Consider the following 19,277-nt stretch of genomic DNA (forward strand, 5'->3'; position numbering starts at 1 on the left):
CATTTTCAGTCAGTATCAGATATCATTAAATACATGCATACAGTTGTATTGAGAAAATGAAGTTGCTAGCAAATTTGAGAGTTCATTTGCCCCATTAAAATCATAATTTGGTACCCACAGTCACATTTGGCCAAAAAGGATATAGGATGCAGCCTGTTTCATGACATTATTTTAAAATTCTATTCATAATGTTTTCTGTTACTAAAAATTTAGTCACTGATTGATGTGAGTGAATATTATACTCTGTATATATCCATCCAATGATGTGAATGAAACTGTAATTATGGTCCTGGATTTTTATTCACTTACCCATTTTTTTCATTCATTATCTATTCATTATCTTTTCAACAAATATTTACTGAGTGTTTACTGTAGTAGTTTTTAATCTTGGCAGCAAGTCAAAATCCTCTGTGACACTTTTTAAAAGTAGTAATCCCTGTGTAATAAAACCCTGAAACTGATTCAGTAGATCTGGACTAGAGCCAAGTACCTTTATTTTTTAAAAAGCTCTGCAGGGGAGTCTGATGTGCAGTCAGGGTTAAGAATCATAAGTTCCTCTATTAAGTGGGAGGGATATAAGAGTTAACACAAAATAGTTCCTGTTCACAAGGAGATCAGAGTCGAGTGAGAGAGACAGACAAGGGAACTAGTCATTACAGTAGTGTGTGGTAAGTGCTACATGAAGGGTGAGTACGCCTCTTCCCATGCAGAACTGGTAGACATTGGCCTGGTGTAAGTCCACTGATGGACTGTAAGACAGAGAAAGGAGATTCCTCTCAGTACCAAACCAAATGATCCAAACAGTGATTGAGTCCATCTCAACCACCTACTCTGTGCCTTAATCAAATAAATTATCCCTACAAGACTGATTAAATCCAGGAAATGGAAAAACAGAGAGACCAGTTTCTATTTCTGATAATAGGATATGGGAGATGAGAAAGCAGTAAAGAAGGATTGCAAAACAGTGAGCTCCTCAGAGACAGTGACAGAGTGTCACTAATGGCTTTCTTCCCATGGCCTAATTCAGAGTCCAGCACATAGGCAGGCATTGGACCTCGTATAATTTTTGAATCTTCCCCCCACTGGTAACTTGCAGACAAATGTGCCTACCTAGTTTGTGCATTCCTGAGAGAACTCTGTGGCAAAGTTGCTGTCGGACCAGTGACTTTCACAGTGAAACTCATCTTTGCTACCTCAGAGGAATGGGACATTTACTGATTGTCTTTGAACTCTCTAATTCAGACAAAGAACCTCGCTCAATGATTGATAGTAGGATTGTCTTTTCTTATATTCTCATCTGTATCAGTGCCAGTTGGTTTGTTTTTGCTACTTTAATTTTCATTACCATATACTGTTTTATATACCTTCGTTTCCTTTTTATTTCATTTTACACAATCTGCATTATCAACCTTTCTTCCTACAAATTACAGACACAAAAGTGCCATTGTAAAGGAAGGGAAGATATGTGCCTTTGATCCCCAGAATAGCACCAAAAAGCTCCATGAAACATGTTGCCTGTTGCTGTCCCTTGTGATCTGGTTCCTAAAGATGGGACTTGAGGAAGCTGATAGAACCACTCCTAGAAATCCTGTCCAGGAAACCCAGTGGACATAGTCCAGATTAGAATTTCCTAAACAGAAGTAAGAAAGCCCCAGAAAAAAAGCTTCATAGATCGGAATTATCTTCAGGACAATCCATTTCTAAATATAAATGAAAGCTCTTATTTTCTTTCTCTATGGTATGGCAAAGGGAAGGCCTAATTACACCTTATAAAAAAAAAAAGCTCATCTGATCACAGTAGTGTTAATTTGTGAGTTCCAGATTCATATATAGTATAGGCATACTTAATGTGAGCATGAATTATATAAACTTGGGGTTGCGTAATATAAAATATTAATAATGTCTCACTTTATGTGAATACTCAGAAATAAAAACAGATTCCCTCACAAAAAGAAGTAGTCAAGAATCTCATCGTTTCACAGCTAGCTGGCTGAATGAATTATAAACTATAATTCTGCCACAGGAAGGTGCCATTTTAGCAGGTAAACAGAAGTGCCTACCATACTTTGTCATGTCAAATAAGCCAATGCTATTGTTTATATTAGAACTTTGATGGGAGTTTTTGACATTATTTTGTTATTTTAACATATTCTCATATTATTAGTTTTCAAAAATATGTTCAGTGATAATATCAAGGAAGCATTAATTAAGCTCTGCTTTTCTATCATTACATCAATTTAGTTAAGGCTTAGCCAGGCATGGCTAATTAAGTGTGCCATGTTAAAAACCATATCCTTAAATATATATATATATATATTTTTTGATGTGTGATAAATGCAAAGAAAGTTAAGCAGTTACCATGTTGAGCCATGTTTTTAATTTCTACAAAATATTAGAAATGGTAAGAAAAAAATTATTAAGCCTTAAAGCAAAAATATCCTACAGTATTTGTTGATCCATGTGCTCCACGAATGTTTACCTATTTCACATTAAAATCCATGTATATTAAAATGTATTTTATATTACATTTCCCCTTTGAGAAAATTAGTGTTGAATTATGCAAGTTTTGAATTACATAAAGTCTTCAGGAATGCAACCTTCCTGAAGGTTTCTTTAATCCTGGCTCTAAATTATGAAAAGTTCCATGTTTGTTCAGATCCTTAGAATTTGAGGGTCTTTTTTTTTTTTTTTTTGAGGTATAGTTAATTTTGCAATGTTGTGTTAGTTTTTAGGAGTACAGCAAATTGATTCAGATATGTATATAAACACATGTCTGTTTATACATATATATGTATTCCTTTTTGGATTCTTTTCCATTATGGTTTGTTATGGAATATTGAATATAGTTCCCTGTGCTATACAGTAGGACCTTATTGTTTATCCATATGGTACTATATGATATCACCTAGAATGTTTTGAAGCATATTTCTCAGTGACCAAAGCTCTTTCTCTAGAAAATAGAGAAAAATTGAATAGCAAATGGAAAGAAGTTACCTCCTTCCTCAGCTTTGACTTTGACATTTTGTTTCTGAGAAACCTGGTTGTTGGAAGATAAATTCCCTAGTGTGTAACATTTTCTGGCCTTTCAGCAAAGTAGATTTGTAGAGGAAACAGTGAACCCATAACACTGATTCAGTTATCTTTACATAGCCAGGTTCTCAGCTCTTTGGTATATGTAAGATGTTATTTCTCCCCTTCTCTCATCCAGTTCCCTAAGAAGATTAATCAGATGCGTCTTAACATACTTTTCTGCTGGACCTACAGATTACTAAAATGTGAACTGTTATTAAGTTGTGAGATTCCCGTTATATATTCTGAACAAGAAAATTTTGTCAGATAATATACTTTAGGGTTTTTAGTGTTTACTCTTAGATCCATGATCCATTTTTAATTAATTCTTGTGTGTGGTGTTTAGTAATGGTTGAAGTTCATTTTGTTTTGGATAGATAATCACTTTCGTTGAAGATTTATTCTTTCTCCATTGAATCAACTTGATATCTGGGTCAAAATACAATTGCCTCTATAAATGTGGGTCTTTTTCCTGAGATGTCTAAAGTTTCTTTGGAACTGTGTTATTTGATGCATATGCATTTACAATTGTGTCTTCCTGCTGTCTTGACCATTTTCTCAGTAGGGAATGCTTCTTTGGGGGCCTAGTAATTCTCTTTTTTTAAGTTTATTATATCTAGTATTAATATAATCTCTCTGGGTTTTTTATGCATATTCTCTACACGGCATAGCCACTTGCTTACTTTTATTTGTTTTTATATTTAAAGCACATTTCAGTCAGACAGTCTCTGCATTTTTATTGGAGTGTAGTACATTTATATTTAATGTGAGTACTTTTATATTCGGATTTATTGTCTGCCGTTTTGCTGTTTATCTTCTCTTTGTCTCATTTTTGGGGTCCTGTTCTTCTATTCTGCCTTCTTTTGTGATAAACAATATTTCTGTGGATTATTTTTATTCTCTGTTCACTTACTAACTTTATTTCTTTGCATCATTTTTATTGATTGCTCTAGGGACCACAATATGCAACTTCAACTTCCAATAAAATATGAAAACCTTGTAATATTGTAGTTCCATTTACCCATTCTCATCCTTAGTGTTATTGCTGTCATATACAGTACATATCTATAGCTGTATTATAAACCCAGGAATATTGTGTTATAGTTGTACGTAAAGAGTTCTGCCTTTTAAAGGAATTAAATGTGACAGAAAGACAGTCCTCTCTTTTAAGAAATTAAAGACGTATTTCTTAACTTCATATTCTATCATTCTTATCTTCATTGCTTTCTGTTTATCCAAGTTATCACCTGATGTCACTTTATTTCAGCCTGAACTATTTTTTTTTTTTTTGCATTTCTTGAATTTAGAGCTGTTAGCAATGAATTCTCTCATTTTCTAATTTATTTGAAAATGTCTTTGAATCTTTTATTTTGAATATTAGTTTTAGAATAGCCTTCTGGAGGACAGGCTTTTTTTCCTCAACAATTTGAATGTCATTCTAGTATCCTATAGCCTCAACTATCCTAATGATTAATTAGCTGATAATTTTATTTTTGTTCTCTTTTATCTAGTGTATTGTTTTCTTTGTTGTATTCAAGATTTTTCTTATCATCTTTGGCTTATAGTAGTTCGATTATGATGTGCCTAAATACAATTTTCTTTGTTTATTTTATTTGGAGTTCATTGAAATTTTTGTAGCTGAGTGTTAATATTTTTTTTAATCAGAGATGGGAGGTGACTCATTATTATTTCTTCAAATATTTCATCATCCTTTTCTCTTTCTCTGCTTTTGTTTACTCCAGTTACCCTTAAGAGTTCTGAAAGATGTTTCTGACACAATAGTTTTAAACTTTAATAGAATGCTTGGAAATAAAACAGGGAAGCATGGATGAAATGCCATAATTTTCCAAGGAAACTTAGTTTCTTAAACATACATACAACACAACCCAGTTAATTTACAGTGGAAAATACTAATGTTACCTGTTTGTCCTCTTTTCCTGTTTTTACGTAATCTGCTTGTAGGTGCATTTCCTCCCTCTGCTATTTATGCACGAAAAGACTTGCTACAACGACCTACTCATATTGCAACCAAGACTTTTCAAGCTTTTCGTATATTTGTGAATAATGAGCTCAATGAACTTTACACAGGACTGAAGACAGCTCAGAAGTTTCTGAGACCTGGTGGTCGCCTTGTTGCCCTCTCCTTTCATTCACTGGAGGATCGCATCATCAAACGATTCTTGCTTGGGATAAGCATGACAGAGAGGTTTAACCTAAGTGCTAGACAGAAGGTGATACAAAAATCACAGCTGGATTCAGATCATGGAAACAAGGATGGAGTCTCTATAGGAAAGGCCCCTTTAATGTGGGAATTGATGCACAAGAAGGTACTTACTCCAGAACATCAAGATGTACAGGATAACCCCAGAGGGCGCTCAGCTAAGCTTAGAGCAGCTATCAAATTATGAGAAAGTTATCATCTGATCCTTCAAGTTGTTCCTCACAGTTTCTCCTAATGTTTTAATGTGATAATCCTGAACAGCTTAATATAAGAAAGTGTGGGATATATATAGAAAAGTACTATATATGTGTGGAAATTGGGAGTATTGAGCATTTTTTTTCTCAAAAAGAAAATATAGGAAATATCAGCATGACACAGAAAGTTCAAGTCAAGGAACAACAGCATCTCAAAACTGGAAAAATGTGTTCATCTTAGCATTTTATTTGACATCTGAAATGCAGTCCTTTCTCTAACCAGGAAATTTTTTAAAAAGAAGAAGGAGAAGAATCTTGTGTATTTATCTAAATATGTAAATTCAAGCTGTTAAAAGAGATTATATCTGCATGCCCAAATTCTGAATTTAGATATTCAGATTTGCAACAAACTCTCTATGGATCAAATACTTAATTATGATCATACAATGAATTTTAATTTTCCTATTTGGAGGTAATTAATTACTACTCTAACTTTCTCAAATATAGGTATTATGCAAATATAAAATTTTCAAGTATTATTTTTAAAATGTATCATACTGATAAATTTCATTATTGAGATTAGTGTTTATTGTTTTCAAGGGATTTTTCAGTACGATATATGCCATGTTTTCATAAACTAAAAATGTAGAATTGCTTTAATAGTCCTCACAGAGAATATTTCACACAACTTATATTTAAAATCAGTCATGTTTATTTTAATAATAGCCCAGAATGCTTTTGATAAATAATAAAATCTCTCATCATTTGAGTTCTGCATTTTTAATTGAGCTATTCAAAATAATTAAACCAAGTCTATTTGAAATGGAAAAGTATATGATGTATTCCAGATATTAAAATTAATGCACCTTTAATTTTTTAACTTACATATAATAACTGTAATTGTATAATGTTTATTCAGGAGAAGTTCACTTGGTCAAGGATTCTTTAACAAGTTTCTGAAATTAATTCATAATTCACATAACTTTTATATGTAAATATGCACTACTAGTTAACTCAATTATTCATCAAGTACTAAACTAGGCAGAAACAAAGGCAGTAAAATATGCATAGCCTACAGTACCTGTCCTATGGAGTTTATAGTCTAGTGGAGGAGGGCAATGGTAGATAAATAAACACAAAAATTTATATAAAATTGACACAGTAATAAGTGCCATAAAGAAGCAGTACAAAGTATCGTAAGTACATCTAGTAGGGATTTCATCTACTGAAGGAAATCAGGTCTGACAATATGCTGCTTGGTTTACGACCAGGACGAAGAATGAGATGACAGTCAAAGGGTGGATGGGCATGCTGATTAAAGGTGCATGTAAACGATTATTTTCTTATGTAGTTCGTTCCCTTTGAAGTCATATTTATACTATTAATTTGCTCAGGAAACTATTTATTCAAATACAGGAAAAATTCATCTTCTCAATTATATTACAGATTCTAAATTTGTAAATTTAGAAATTCAAGTGAATAAAATATCAACATAACTCTATGGGCAAAAGAATTAATTGCTTGGATTTACCTCAGAATTTATCTGCACTATCAGAATTTATCTATTGCCTCTGCAATATTTCGCTTTAGTTCCCAAGTTTGTTTGCCACTTTTAATTTATATGCTTTATTCAAATCTGAGCAATTCTACAGTGAAATCAGAATTATAAAATGTTCTAGAGAACAATATGCTCAAATTAGAAACAAATGAATGTACCTAGCTTAATCCTCTGAATCCTTCCTGAAGAATTTTTTAAGTTTCTCTGTATGTCAGTCATATTTGCGAATGAGAAAGATTCCCAAAGTTCCCATCTCTTGAATATCTGATTAGAAAATAAAAGATCACATGTAATATTCAACAGTGATTCACCTATTCATCAATCATTTTTGCATCCTATATAATATGGGAACTTTTTCATTAATGTTAATTGGAAACTGACCAACTAGATTAGATGACATCCCTCCAAAATTCATGTCCTTTCTAAAACCTCAAAATGTAACTTTATTTGGAACTACGGTCATTGCAGACATATGTAGTTAAGGTGAGGTCATACTGAAACAGGGCAGGCCCTTAATCCAATATGTCTGGTGCCCTTATAAGGAGAGGAGAAGAGAGACAGAGACAAGGGAAGAGTGCCACATGGAGCTGGAGGCAGAGATTGAAGTGATAAATCTGCAAGCAAGGGACAATTGTTGCTGGCCACCATAAGAAGCTAGGAGAGAAGCATGGAATAGATTCTCCCTCCCTGTCTTTAGTTGGGAACTAACTCTGCTGGCACCTTGATTTCAGATTTCCAACCTCCGGAACACTGAGAGAATAAATTTCTGCTACCTTATGCCACCCAATATGTGGTAATTTGTTATGGCAGCCCTAGGAAACTAATACTGTGAAAAACATCTTGAATGATATGCATGAAAAAAATCCTGCTTCAGTAAACACAAAATTTGTTTCAAAATGTTGTAGTATAAAAGTAAATCAGCTATTTTCTGTAATTAGACTGTTTACCACAATCTTTCGTGCTTCTTAGTCTTAGTTGTCGGATGCATAATAAAATACGTGAATGAGCTTCAAGTGATTAACTCTGGAGAATGGTTTGGGGAAATTCCAACAATACATATGGAAAATAAAAACTGATTGTTAAAATAAATGTACATTGCTTTTTCAATAAAATATAAATGATATAAAACAAGCAATTGTTTTGTATTTCTGAATCTCTGTATTGGCTGCCTTCTACTAATCATTTTAATATAGCATTGATTCCACTGTGTAGGACGCCAGTGCTTAACAGATTTTAGTTCATTGTTTATTATGAAATGAAATTTAATAACAGCACACAATTTTTAGTTGATTTCTCTATTTTGTATATTCATTTCGTTTTGAAAATATGTTAGTTACTATGTAATCTTCTTTTTGAAATTTCTAGGGTAAATTTTGGGGGGAGACTCTAATGGTATCTATTTTTTTTCCTATTTCATATAATATATGATATGTGGTTTGTGCTTAAATTCATTTATATTGAACTATGTTATTATAATACAACCCACAGTTTATAAGAGAATACAGTATGCCTAACTCAGTTTGGGTTTTTGAGGTTAACTAAAATCTCTTAAAATTCACTTGCAAATATTTGAAAGTAGTATTTTCTTTAGTCTTTGCAGAATATTACATATCTTAAGAGGTTTATAAAGTTCCTTTTTTTTAATTTTTTTAAATAAGAAGCAGAGATAATAATGAGTCTATATTATAGACTTTTAAAAAACAATTTAAATTTTATTTGAAGTCTTTTATCCAAGAAGTATGAGACAATTCTTAATGGAAAATTCAAATGTACAACAAATACAAAATCTGTATGATCACTTTCATTTAAAAAAAAAGAAATGTATGTATATATTCATTCAATAAGCATATATTAAAGACTGAGCATTTAGGAAGAAATCAAAAGCACTTCTCTCTCTTCCCTCCTTCTTTTTATACTCCTTCCCTATCCCTTTTTCTGTCCACATTCATATGTGAATTTCTTATGTCTACTGAGATGGCATTCACTTATGTTTCACATTTACTCTGGAAAAAAATATATTAGGCAATATTAGCATGCACTCTCACAAATTAAGCCCTCCATGTTAGATTCTTAGTAATGGATAAGAATTAATTAAAAATTGCTTCTGGTTAAAATCCTGTAATATTTATTTTAATGTAGCTATTTTTCTATTGAGTTTTTGTGATTGCTGCAGTATTTTAATAGATATTTTTGATGTAAGCAATATTCAGTAATAGCAAGAGATAAGCATTAAAATGTAAAGGGAATTTTGTGAGGTGCTTGGTAAATATAAATTTACTGACAGAAATCCTGATCAGAGATACATTTTTCTCAGAAGCACAATGCCATATGTTCAATGTTGAATGAAGCATGGTTTGTAAAATATCAGCATCATATTCTAAAGAGGCTAGATTGTATAACAAGCGTAACTATTTTTATATTATTTTCTCAAATTTCGTCTGTTTACAGCTACTATTTCCAGCTAATGTTTGGTAACACACAGCGTGATCTTCAGGAATACTAAGAGAAAGTTTAAATACAAATTATTTTATTTTTTTAGATCTTGTTGCAGCATAAATTTTCAAAAACATGAGAAGTTCAGTAGAATTATTTATGCAGCATGCGATGATGATAGCTCACAATACTTTTCATTTAGATGGACGTTAAAATTCTCCACAGAGTTTTTTGTCACCTCACTCTTTTCTCACATGATTTACCAAGATTGTTTCATCAGAGTAAAGAAATAAAATGTAATGCTCTGATATGCAAAGTAGACGTTTGCCTCTTTAGTAATGTCACATCTCCTTAGGCAATTATTTACCTTAAATACAAGGTATTTAAGTACAAGTTTTCCACCATTAGCATACACCCTATTAAAGAGATCCCTGCCCAGAAGCTAGAATACAAAACTGAAATCAAACAAGAGGAGGACATGCTCCATTCCTAGTTCTTCAGTTCTAGCTCCTGCCCATTAAACTCCATCTTTGTGCTTTGGCCAATAATACTTGCCTGCCTTTCACAAGGTGAGGATTTGTATTGTTAAACAATCAAATGGTATGATTCCTCATTCCTTTATGTTGCTTTGTTTTTAAATAGGATTAGTCCTTTTTTTGTGGTTCCATATAAATGATATGATTGTTCTAGTTCTGTGGAAAATATCATGGGTATTTTGATAGGGATTGCATTAAATCTGTAGGTAGCTTTGGGTACAATGGCCATTTTAACAATATTTTTCCAATCCAAGAACATGGGTTATCTTTCCATTTTCTGGTATCATTTTCAAATTGCTTCATCTCAGCATCACTAATCATCAAAGAAATTCAAATGAAAACCACAATGAGATATCACCTCACCCCTGTCAGAATGGCCATCATCAAAAAGAACATAAATAACAAACGTTGGCAAGGATGTGAAGAAAAGGGAACCCTTGTACACTGTTGGTGGGAATGTAAATCGGTGGAAAACAGTATGGATATTCTTCAAAAAATTAAAAATAGAATGAACATGTAATCTAGCAATTTCACTACTGGGCATATATTCCAAAGAAAATGAAAGCTCTGATTGGAAAATATGCATGTACAGCAATGTTCATAGCAGCATTATTTACAATAGCCAACATATGGATACAACCTCAGTGTTCATCAACAGAAGAATGAATAAAGATGTGAGAGATATATGACATACAGTGGAATATTACTGAGCCATAAAAAGAGAATGAAATTCTGCCATTTGCAACAAGGTGGTTGGACCTAGAGAGTATTATGCTTAGTGAAATGTCAGAGAAAGACACGTACTCTATGTTATCACTTATATGTGGAATCTAAAAAGAAAACAAATGTATATATCAAAACAGAAACAGACTCACAAGTATAGAGAGCAAACTAGTAGTTATCAGTAGGGTGAAGAAATGAGGGAACAACAGGATAGAGGTAAGTGATTAAGAGATACAAACCACTATGTATGAAATAGATAAATAATAAGAATATATTGTATAGCACAGGGAAATACAACTTTTTAAATAACTTTAAATGAAATAAAATCTATAAAAATTTTGAATTACTATGTTGTTTACTTGAAACTAATGTTGTAAATCAACCATACTTAAATAAATAAAGAAAAATAAAGAAAACAAATATACAACTGAAAGAGACTGCAATTCATGGACTTTCACTCAAATGATGGGAAACATCTTAAATTTCTGCTCAGTGCTGATATGGTAAGAAAAAAGAATATGTTCACTTACTGGATTTACATATATTCTTTATGAGCCTTCTTTTCTTTTTTAATGGCACCATACCTATTTCTTCTGAATTTATGTTGTTTTCACACAAAAACCCCTTTGATGATGAAGAAAAGCATGTTTAAGAGCCAGCCATATGGTTTTCCTGTTTCTTATTATGTACATACATATATGATTTTCATGGAGTGGGGAGGGGTTAGGGAGAAGGGAAAAAAGTACTATTGTGAATGTTGAACCTATCTAGTTATTCTAGAATCTATCATTGTTCCTTTGAAGAAATTCAACATTTGCCTTCCAACCAGAGAATAAACATCAGCTGCTAGAGAAAGCTATTGAATTTCAAAATCCCTTTGAAATGTCACGTTAACCTGTTTAACTTTCAGTCAGTTCTTTAAAGCATCAAACATTTTCTGATGACTCCCAGATCTAAGACTGCTTATATTTCTCTAACTTTAAAGTTTGTTTCCTTCACTTGCAAACAAACTGTGGTGAATGAATCAGCACTGTTTAGGCCTGTGAGAAGTGTATCACAGCGACAATCTCTGTGCAATCTTTCTGTACGTTAGTTCAGTTTGTGAACATTGAGCTGGGGTCAAATGCTCAATCTGGCCATTTGACTAAAACTGCACCACTCTAGCCTTTTACTTAGCCCGCCATTAAATTTTAATCATTAAAGCCGTATTTGTTTCATTGATTATCCTTTATTCTGAGATGTGTAGAAATCAGGCAACCATTAATTCATTATCTGACTCAGCAATATCTATTATCTTTTTGCTAGGTGCTGTGGGTAAAAGGGAAAAGAAATGATGTGCCCCTTGTTATAAGAGCTACATTGTAATATAAATTGGGACAGATATGTAAGTTCTAAAAAGTTGGAATATAACAGGTTTAATTATATAGTAGAGGTTAAAATAATATGAGACCACAAAGGATTGAATAAATGAATGAGGTGGTCTTCTTCCAAGCAGAACTGGATTTACATTCAGCCCTTCATATCTGTGGGTTCTGCATCCGCACACTCAACCAACCTTAGGTTGAAAATATTTGGGAACCACAATGAGATATCACCTCACATTGGTCAGAATGGCTATCAACAAAAAGAATGCAAATAACAAGTTGGCAAGGATTTGGAGAAAAAGTAACCCTTGTGCATTGTTGGAATGTAAATTGGTACAGCCAATGTGGAAAACAGGATAGAGGTTTCTCAAAAAACTAAACATAGAATTACCATATGACCCAGCAATTCCACCCCTGGGGATGTATCCAAATAAAACAAAAACATTAATTTGGAAAGATACATGGTACCCCAGTGTTCATAGCATTATTTACAATTGCCCAAATTTGAAAGCAACCTAATATAATGGGAGACTTCTCAGCCATAAGAATGAAATTTTGCCATTTGCAGCAACATAAGTGGACTTGGAGGCCATTATGCTAAATGAAATAAGTCAGACAGAGAAAGACAAATACTGTATGATATCACTTTTATGTACAATCTAAAAAATATAACAAACTAATGAATAAAACAAAAAAGAAGCAAACTCATGGATATTTTTAGTCTTTTGAGGAATCTCTAGACTGTTTTCCTTAACAACTGTACCAAATTACATTCCCATCAACAGTGTAGGAAGGTTCCCTCTTCTCTGCAGTGTTCTCCAACATTTATCATTCGTGGGCTTTTTAATGATGGCCATTCTGTGTGGTGTGAGGTGATACCTCACTGTAGTTTTGATTTGCATTTCTCTGATAATTAGCAATATTGAACATTTTTTCATGTGCCTTTTGGCCATTTGCATGTCTTCATTGGAGAATTGCTTGTTTAGGTCTTCTGCCCATTTTTGGCCAGATTGGGTTTTTGTTTTTTTATTATTAAGTTGTATGAGCTGTTTATATATTCTGGAAATTAAGCCCTTATCAGTCTCATCTTTTGCAAATATTTTCTCCAATTCCATAGCTTGTCTTTTTGTTTTGCTTATTGTTTCCTTTGCTGTGCAAAAGCTTGTAAGTTCAATTAGGTCCCATTTGTTTATTTTTGCTTTTATTTCTATTGCCTGGGTAGACTGCCCTAGGAGAATGTTGCTGCGTTTTATGTCAGATAAAGTTTTGCCTGTGTTTTCTTCTAAGAGGTTTATAGTGTCTTATCTTATGTTTAAGTCTTTAAGCCATTTTGAGTTTATTTTTGTGTATGGTGTGAGGGAGTATTCTAACTTCATTGATTTACATGTGACTGTCTGATTTTCCCAATACCATTTGCTGAAGAGACTGTCTTTACTCCATTGTATATTCTTGCCTCCTTTGTCAAAGATTAATTGACCAAAAGTCTGTGATTTATTTCTGGGCTCTCTATTCTGTTCTGTTGATCCATATATCTGTTTTTGTACCATTACCATGCTGTTTTGATTACTGTAGCTCCATAGTATTGTCTAAAGTCTGGGAGAGTTAATCCTCCAGCTTCATTCTTTTACTTCAGTATTGCTTTGGCAATTCTGGGTCTTCTGTGATTCCATATAAATTTTAGGATTAGTTCTGTGAAAAATGTCCTGCCTGGATAATTTGATAGAGATCACATTAGATCTGCAAATTGCTTTGGGTAGTATGGCCATTTTAACAATATTAATTCTTCCAATCAAGGGAGCATAGGATATCTTTCCATTTCTTTAAGTCATCTTTAATTTCCTTAGTCAGTGTTTTGTAGCTCTCCATGTATAAACCTTTCACATTCTTGGTCACATTTATTCCTAAATAATTTTATTTTTTGGATGTGATTTTTAAAGGAATTGCTTCTTTTCTTTCCTTTTATGGGATTTCATTGTTATTGTAAAGAAATGCAGCTGATTTCTGTATGTTAATGTTGTATCCTGCTACCTTGCCGAATTCTTTTATCAGCTCTAGTAGTTTTTGTGTGGAGCCTTTAGGGTTTTCTATATATAGTATTATGTCATCCTCATATAGTGACAATTTTACCTCTTCTCTTCCAATTTGGATCCCTTTTATTTCTTTTTCTTGACTAATTACTATGGCTAGGACAAATCAATCAACATGATATATACCACATCAATAAGAGAAAGGACAAAAATCACATGATCATCTCAATAGTTGCAGAAAAAGCATTTAATAAAATTCAACACCCATTTATGATAAAAATTCTAACAAAGTGGGCATAGAGGGAACATATCTCAACATAATAAAAGCTATTTATGACATACCTACAATCAGCATAATACTCAATGGTGAAAAGTTGAAAGCTTTCCTGCTGAAATCCAAAACAAGAGAAGGATGCCCACTCTCACTGCTTCTATTCCCTATAGTATTCAAAAGATGAATGTTGATAATTTCTAGCTTTTAACCTCATCTGATTCCTTCATTCCTTTAGAGGATTTCAATCTTGGCATCAACCAAACTGAGTGTCCCAACAAGGCTAATCTGGGCCCCTGTTGCAGTTTTGTGCTAGATGCAAAGAATAGAACGGATGAAGTGATTTCTGAGGACCAAAGTAAATCAAATGTTCTAGACTAGTGCTGCCCAATAAAGATATAGTGCAAGCTACCAACTTGAGCCACATTGTAATTTGAAATTTCAAGAAGCCACATTGAGAAAAATAAAATGAAATAAATAAAATTAATTTTGATAGTATAACCTAGTTAAACTAACATATCCAATATATTTCAACATATAATCAATATAAAAATAAGATATTTTAGATTCTTTTTTGTACTAAGTCTTTGAAATCTGTTATGTATATTTACACTTACAGCACATCTCAATTTGGACTAGCTATATTTCAGGAACTTTAAGTTCTTGAAACCTATAGGTGTCCAGTGGCTACTGTATTGGACAGCACAATTTTAAAATTGGAGTAGATGACAATTTTTCTGTATATCTGGCTTTGTTATAGCAGTGATTAGTTTTTCGCCTTTTAAAAAATCCTCTCCCCCATAATAACTATCCAGAAATAGATGAACAAATGTTTTCTTCTATTGCACTGAATCACACATGGAGGAAGATACAAGCTGTAGTCCCTGAAGTCATGCAGTGAAGCAACCCTGACCATAAAGAAGGTACATCTTTTCATTCCTCCTCTCTAAAAGACCAATGTATTTGGTGCAGCTACAGAGCAGCCTTAAAAATAAAATAGCCCAAATAGATCTTTGTATCCACGTCCTAAATCAAGCGAACTCATCCTAACATCCTCCCTAAAAATCGCTTCAGGCTGACTACACCAGGGTTGCCATTCAGATCAGCATTAGAGGTTGAGTGTAAATTCTGGATAAAACAGTGCATTCCTGACCAGGAACAAGTAGCCACGGCATACATGAAGCCAGGAATGGTGCTTGCAATGAAAAATATTTGAAGTTAATTACTATCTTTTTAAAGAGGGGGAGGGATTATTCTTCCCTCCTCATCCCCTTCACCACACACACCAAGGAAACACTGCTGTTTTACTCAGGTATTTTTAGAGCACTTACCTGAATAGTCTTGAAGACTAAATGCCAAAACTGTAGCTCATACGCAGAAGCTAGTTTACAGACACATCTTTAGCATGATTTCACAGTTAAGCTTTTTCTCATATGCACTTTGTCTTTAGAGTAGCAATTTTCTTGCCATTGAAAGAAAAAAATTCCCCAAAGTTCTTCCAGGCACCAGTTTTTTACCCAATGAAGTACTCTGTTGTGTTTTTAAATGGCATCATTTGGAACAGACACATCATCCTTTGAGGAAAGGGCACAGTTGTTAAGTTTGTTACTGTTAAGTTAAAGCTGTAATGGGCATCTTGAATCTTTTTCTCAAAGGTGAAAAAAAAAATCTCAATGCTAGCAGTTAATAAATGCTAATAAGAATTTTAAAAAAAATAGTGGGTACAATATTGCAGTGTTAATTGCATTACTCACTGAAAGAAATGCAGTGAGTCACAATTTATAGTTGTTACTTACTGCAATTTGGAGAAATTTTCAAGCACTTGATAAAGAATGAGGGGACTCCAAACCTGATAAAATGAGTCTAGAAAAATAATTTCCTTTCTTTAATAAGGTTTAGGAAATTTGCAATTAAAAATAGACTAAAGCAACCTGAAATTGTGTTACAGATTCAGTCTTTTCGAACTCAATAGGACCTTAACAGGATCAGTTGATTTCAGTTGTTCCCAACCTTTTCAAAATCAAAGAACCCTTTTGCTAAACTTCATTACCAGCTTTTACAACATGAACCTAATGTTTAAGAAAAAAATGTGTTTTTCTACCACATATAAATAGAATGTATTTCCCTGTTATATTAGTGAAAGGCAGTTAAAAAACAATTTCTGTTCAGTGTAAAACAATGTGTGTTACAATGATGGATCAAAATAATTCCAGAGAAAAGGAAAACAGTTACATGATGTTTAAGTTAGCCCCCACAGGTGACCCAGACAAAAAACAGAAGACTTAACCACATTAAGAAGCCGAAGCAAGTTGGTGGGTTCTTCAGGATTAGGTGTCCATGTTTATTTACTGCAGCCTGATAAATGTGCACACAGCTCAGCTCAAAAATGCCTGACTTCTTAGTAACTAAAAGAAAACTGCTGCTTCAAAAAGAACAAGGTGAAGTACTAAATGCCTGAATTTAAGCTCCTTCACGACTCTCCCTGTAATAACCTTCACCTCTTCTGCCAGTTAAATCCTTTTCATCATCCAAAACTCAAAGGTGGTGATCATGAGCATGCTACCTCCTACTACAGGGAGCATAACTGACTAAGGTCCAAGCTGCCGCTTTCTGAAGTTCATCTCTGTGTTTGCACCCAGGCCGTGCCTACCATGGGCTGCTTCCCATCACAAATTGAGTGCGGTAGGAATGCTAATGCAGACCTGTTCCTGGGAGACACAGGAGTACTTGACAGCCAACTTGGGCTGAAGGACTCACCAATGGCTCTGTTGAACCTTCCATCCAACCTTCCTTACCTCTCTTCTTCACACAAGGTCAGACTTAACAGCCTGATGACTCTCCCAGACTTCTTCAGCTTCCTCACTTCCTTGCATAATAAACTCCTTTCCTCTCTTGATAAACTCCTTGCACATTTAATTCTGTCCTTGAGTCTGCTTCTCAGAGGGCCTGGATGAACACATCAACTCAAATACCTTTTTCAATTTTTCAGACTGCATGTACTCATAACAATACACAAGGAGAAGAGGAAATGGCCCTTTGTCATTTGGTCCCACCTCATCTCCCCAGCTGCCCCTATCATCCCTCTATGTCTGGGTACGCCCAACTTGCTACAGTACTTAGGACTCTACATCTTTGAAAATGCCATCTTCTGTGCCTAAAATGATTCACTCTCTAGGTTATACAATGTCATGTTATAAGACTACAGTGTCCTCCTCTTGGACCCGTACTTAGCTTTCATGATCTTGGCATTTTTAAAGACAGGCCAGTTGTTTTTTAGAATATTTTTCAATTTGGATTTGTCCAATATTTGTAATTTTGGTCAGACTATCACATTGTTTTCTTTTTGTTATATCTTATCAGTTGTTCATGAAGTCTATTTTTCCCATTACTGGTGGTGGTCATTTTGATCACTTGAACAAGAGGGTATCCACCAGGTTTCTCTAATATTTTTCCCTTTGTAATCAACAAATATTTTATGGGGAGATACTTTGAAACCGTGTAAAAACCTCATTCCCTATCTCACTCTCACCCACTAGTTTTAGTGTCCTTTGAGATTTCTTACCTGGATTAGTTATCACTATGCTTGTTGCCAAATGGCGGATTTCTAAAACCATTATTCTTTCTACATTTAATTAGAGACTTTCTACCATAAGGAAGAACTTTCTCTTCTCCCCATTTTGTCACTTATGTATTGATAGCAGTGGAGTACTAATTTATTCCATGAGTTAACAATTTGTTATTATATCATTTAATTTAATGCTCCAACTGTCCTTGATTTGACCAGTTGGAACCCCCTCAAGTTTACTTCTGTTTTTCTGATATGTCTTCATCCTTCTTTGATCATTTTCTTGCTTTCTGTTAGCAGAGATGTTCCAGGGTCATCATGCTCTTTCCCAGTCTCTGCCCTGGATTCAGTCATTTCTTCGGGGAGTCCCAGTCATTTCAGTATTTGAAACCAAGATATTATCACTAGGTGTTCATTTCTACTGAGACACCACTTTTCCCAGGCCCTTTTAGCAGATAGCTAGGAACTAATTATACATTTACATTTACATTTATTTCTATGTCTGTCTATAAGAACTATTTCTTACCTTGGTACATCCAATTCTAATCCAATGCCAGCTGTGTTTATTCTAGCTTTATCTTCTTCTGTATTTGTAACTCCCTTTCCAATAGTGAGAACCCCAACTCTTAATTATTCTTGACATGTTTATTTTTTTGCTCAATATCTCTGGATGTAGCCAATTTCTGATACTGCTGGGCCACTACCCTCTTTACCAGTGGATCTGCCCCGTGCTGAGGTTGGCCTCCTCTGCACAGGCCTGCAACTTACCATGTCAGGCCTGATTTATGGCTATTTCACAACAGGAGGAAGGATGCTAATAAATATTTTTTAAAGAAAAGAAAGAAACAAAGCAGAAGAGGAGAAGCGACATAACTGCTAGCATTCTTTAGACCTTTTTAACACATATCAATCTCTATTAAAAAGAGAGCAGGCTTCAGGCTTAGAGCCTTCTGTAAGGCTCTATCTAGAATTTAACAACACTATTTTATCTTAATTGTGAATGAGTTTAAAGTTACCTGATTTTTTAAACTATATTTTGAGGAAAAGTTTACATATTTTAATCAGCACAGTTCTTAAGTATACAATTCAATGAGTTTAAACAAATATAGATATATGCCATGTTGAGATACAGAGTATTTTTATCTCCCTAAAAGAGGCCAGTCAATCTCCATCCACTGTAGGCATCCACTCTTCTTATTTATATCAGAATTAATTTTGCTTCCTTTGTAAATATTTTAAGGGAAGAGAAAAGTGTTAATCAATAAATTAAATAGGATTAAAAATGGTAAAGATGATGTAAGGAGTGTAGAGCAGCA

General features: G+C 33.7%; 1 protein-coding gene across 9 annotated transcripts in view; it reads left to right on the top strand.

Moving 5' to 3' along the window:
* Nucleotides 1-19,277, top strand: part of METTL15 (methyltransferase like 15) — a 469,830-nt gene that overhangs the window by 162,262 nt on the left and 288,291 nt on the right. For 3 of the 9 annotated variants that reach the window (XM_014568117.2, XM_032488388.1, XM_032488389.1), the window contains one exon: nucleotides 5,032-8,177. The exons of 5 other annotated variants lie outside the window; for them this stretch is intronic. In XM_014568117.2, coding sequence (XP_014423603.1) covers nucleotides 5,032-5,477 — 446 coding nt within the window. In that variant the 3' untranslated portion in view covers nucleotides 5,478-8,177. Of the gene's footprint in view, nucleotides 1-5,031; nucleotides 8,178-19,277 lie in introns of those variants that run through there. One more of the 9 variants, XM_032488390.1, reaches the window with a different exon arrangement.

This window comes from Camelus ferus, chromosome 10 (genome assembly GCF_009834535.1).
Source record: "Camelus ferus isolate YT-003-E chromosome 10, BCGSAC_Cfer_1.0, whole genome shotgun sequence".
Taxonomy (NCBI): domain Eukaryota; kingdom Metazoa; phylum Chordata; class Mammalia; order Artiodactyla; family Camelidae; genus Camelus; species Camelus ferus.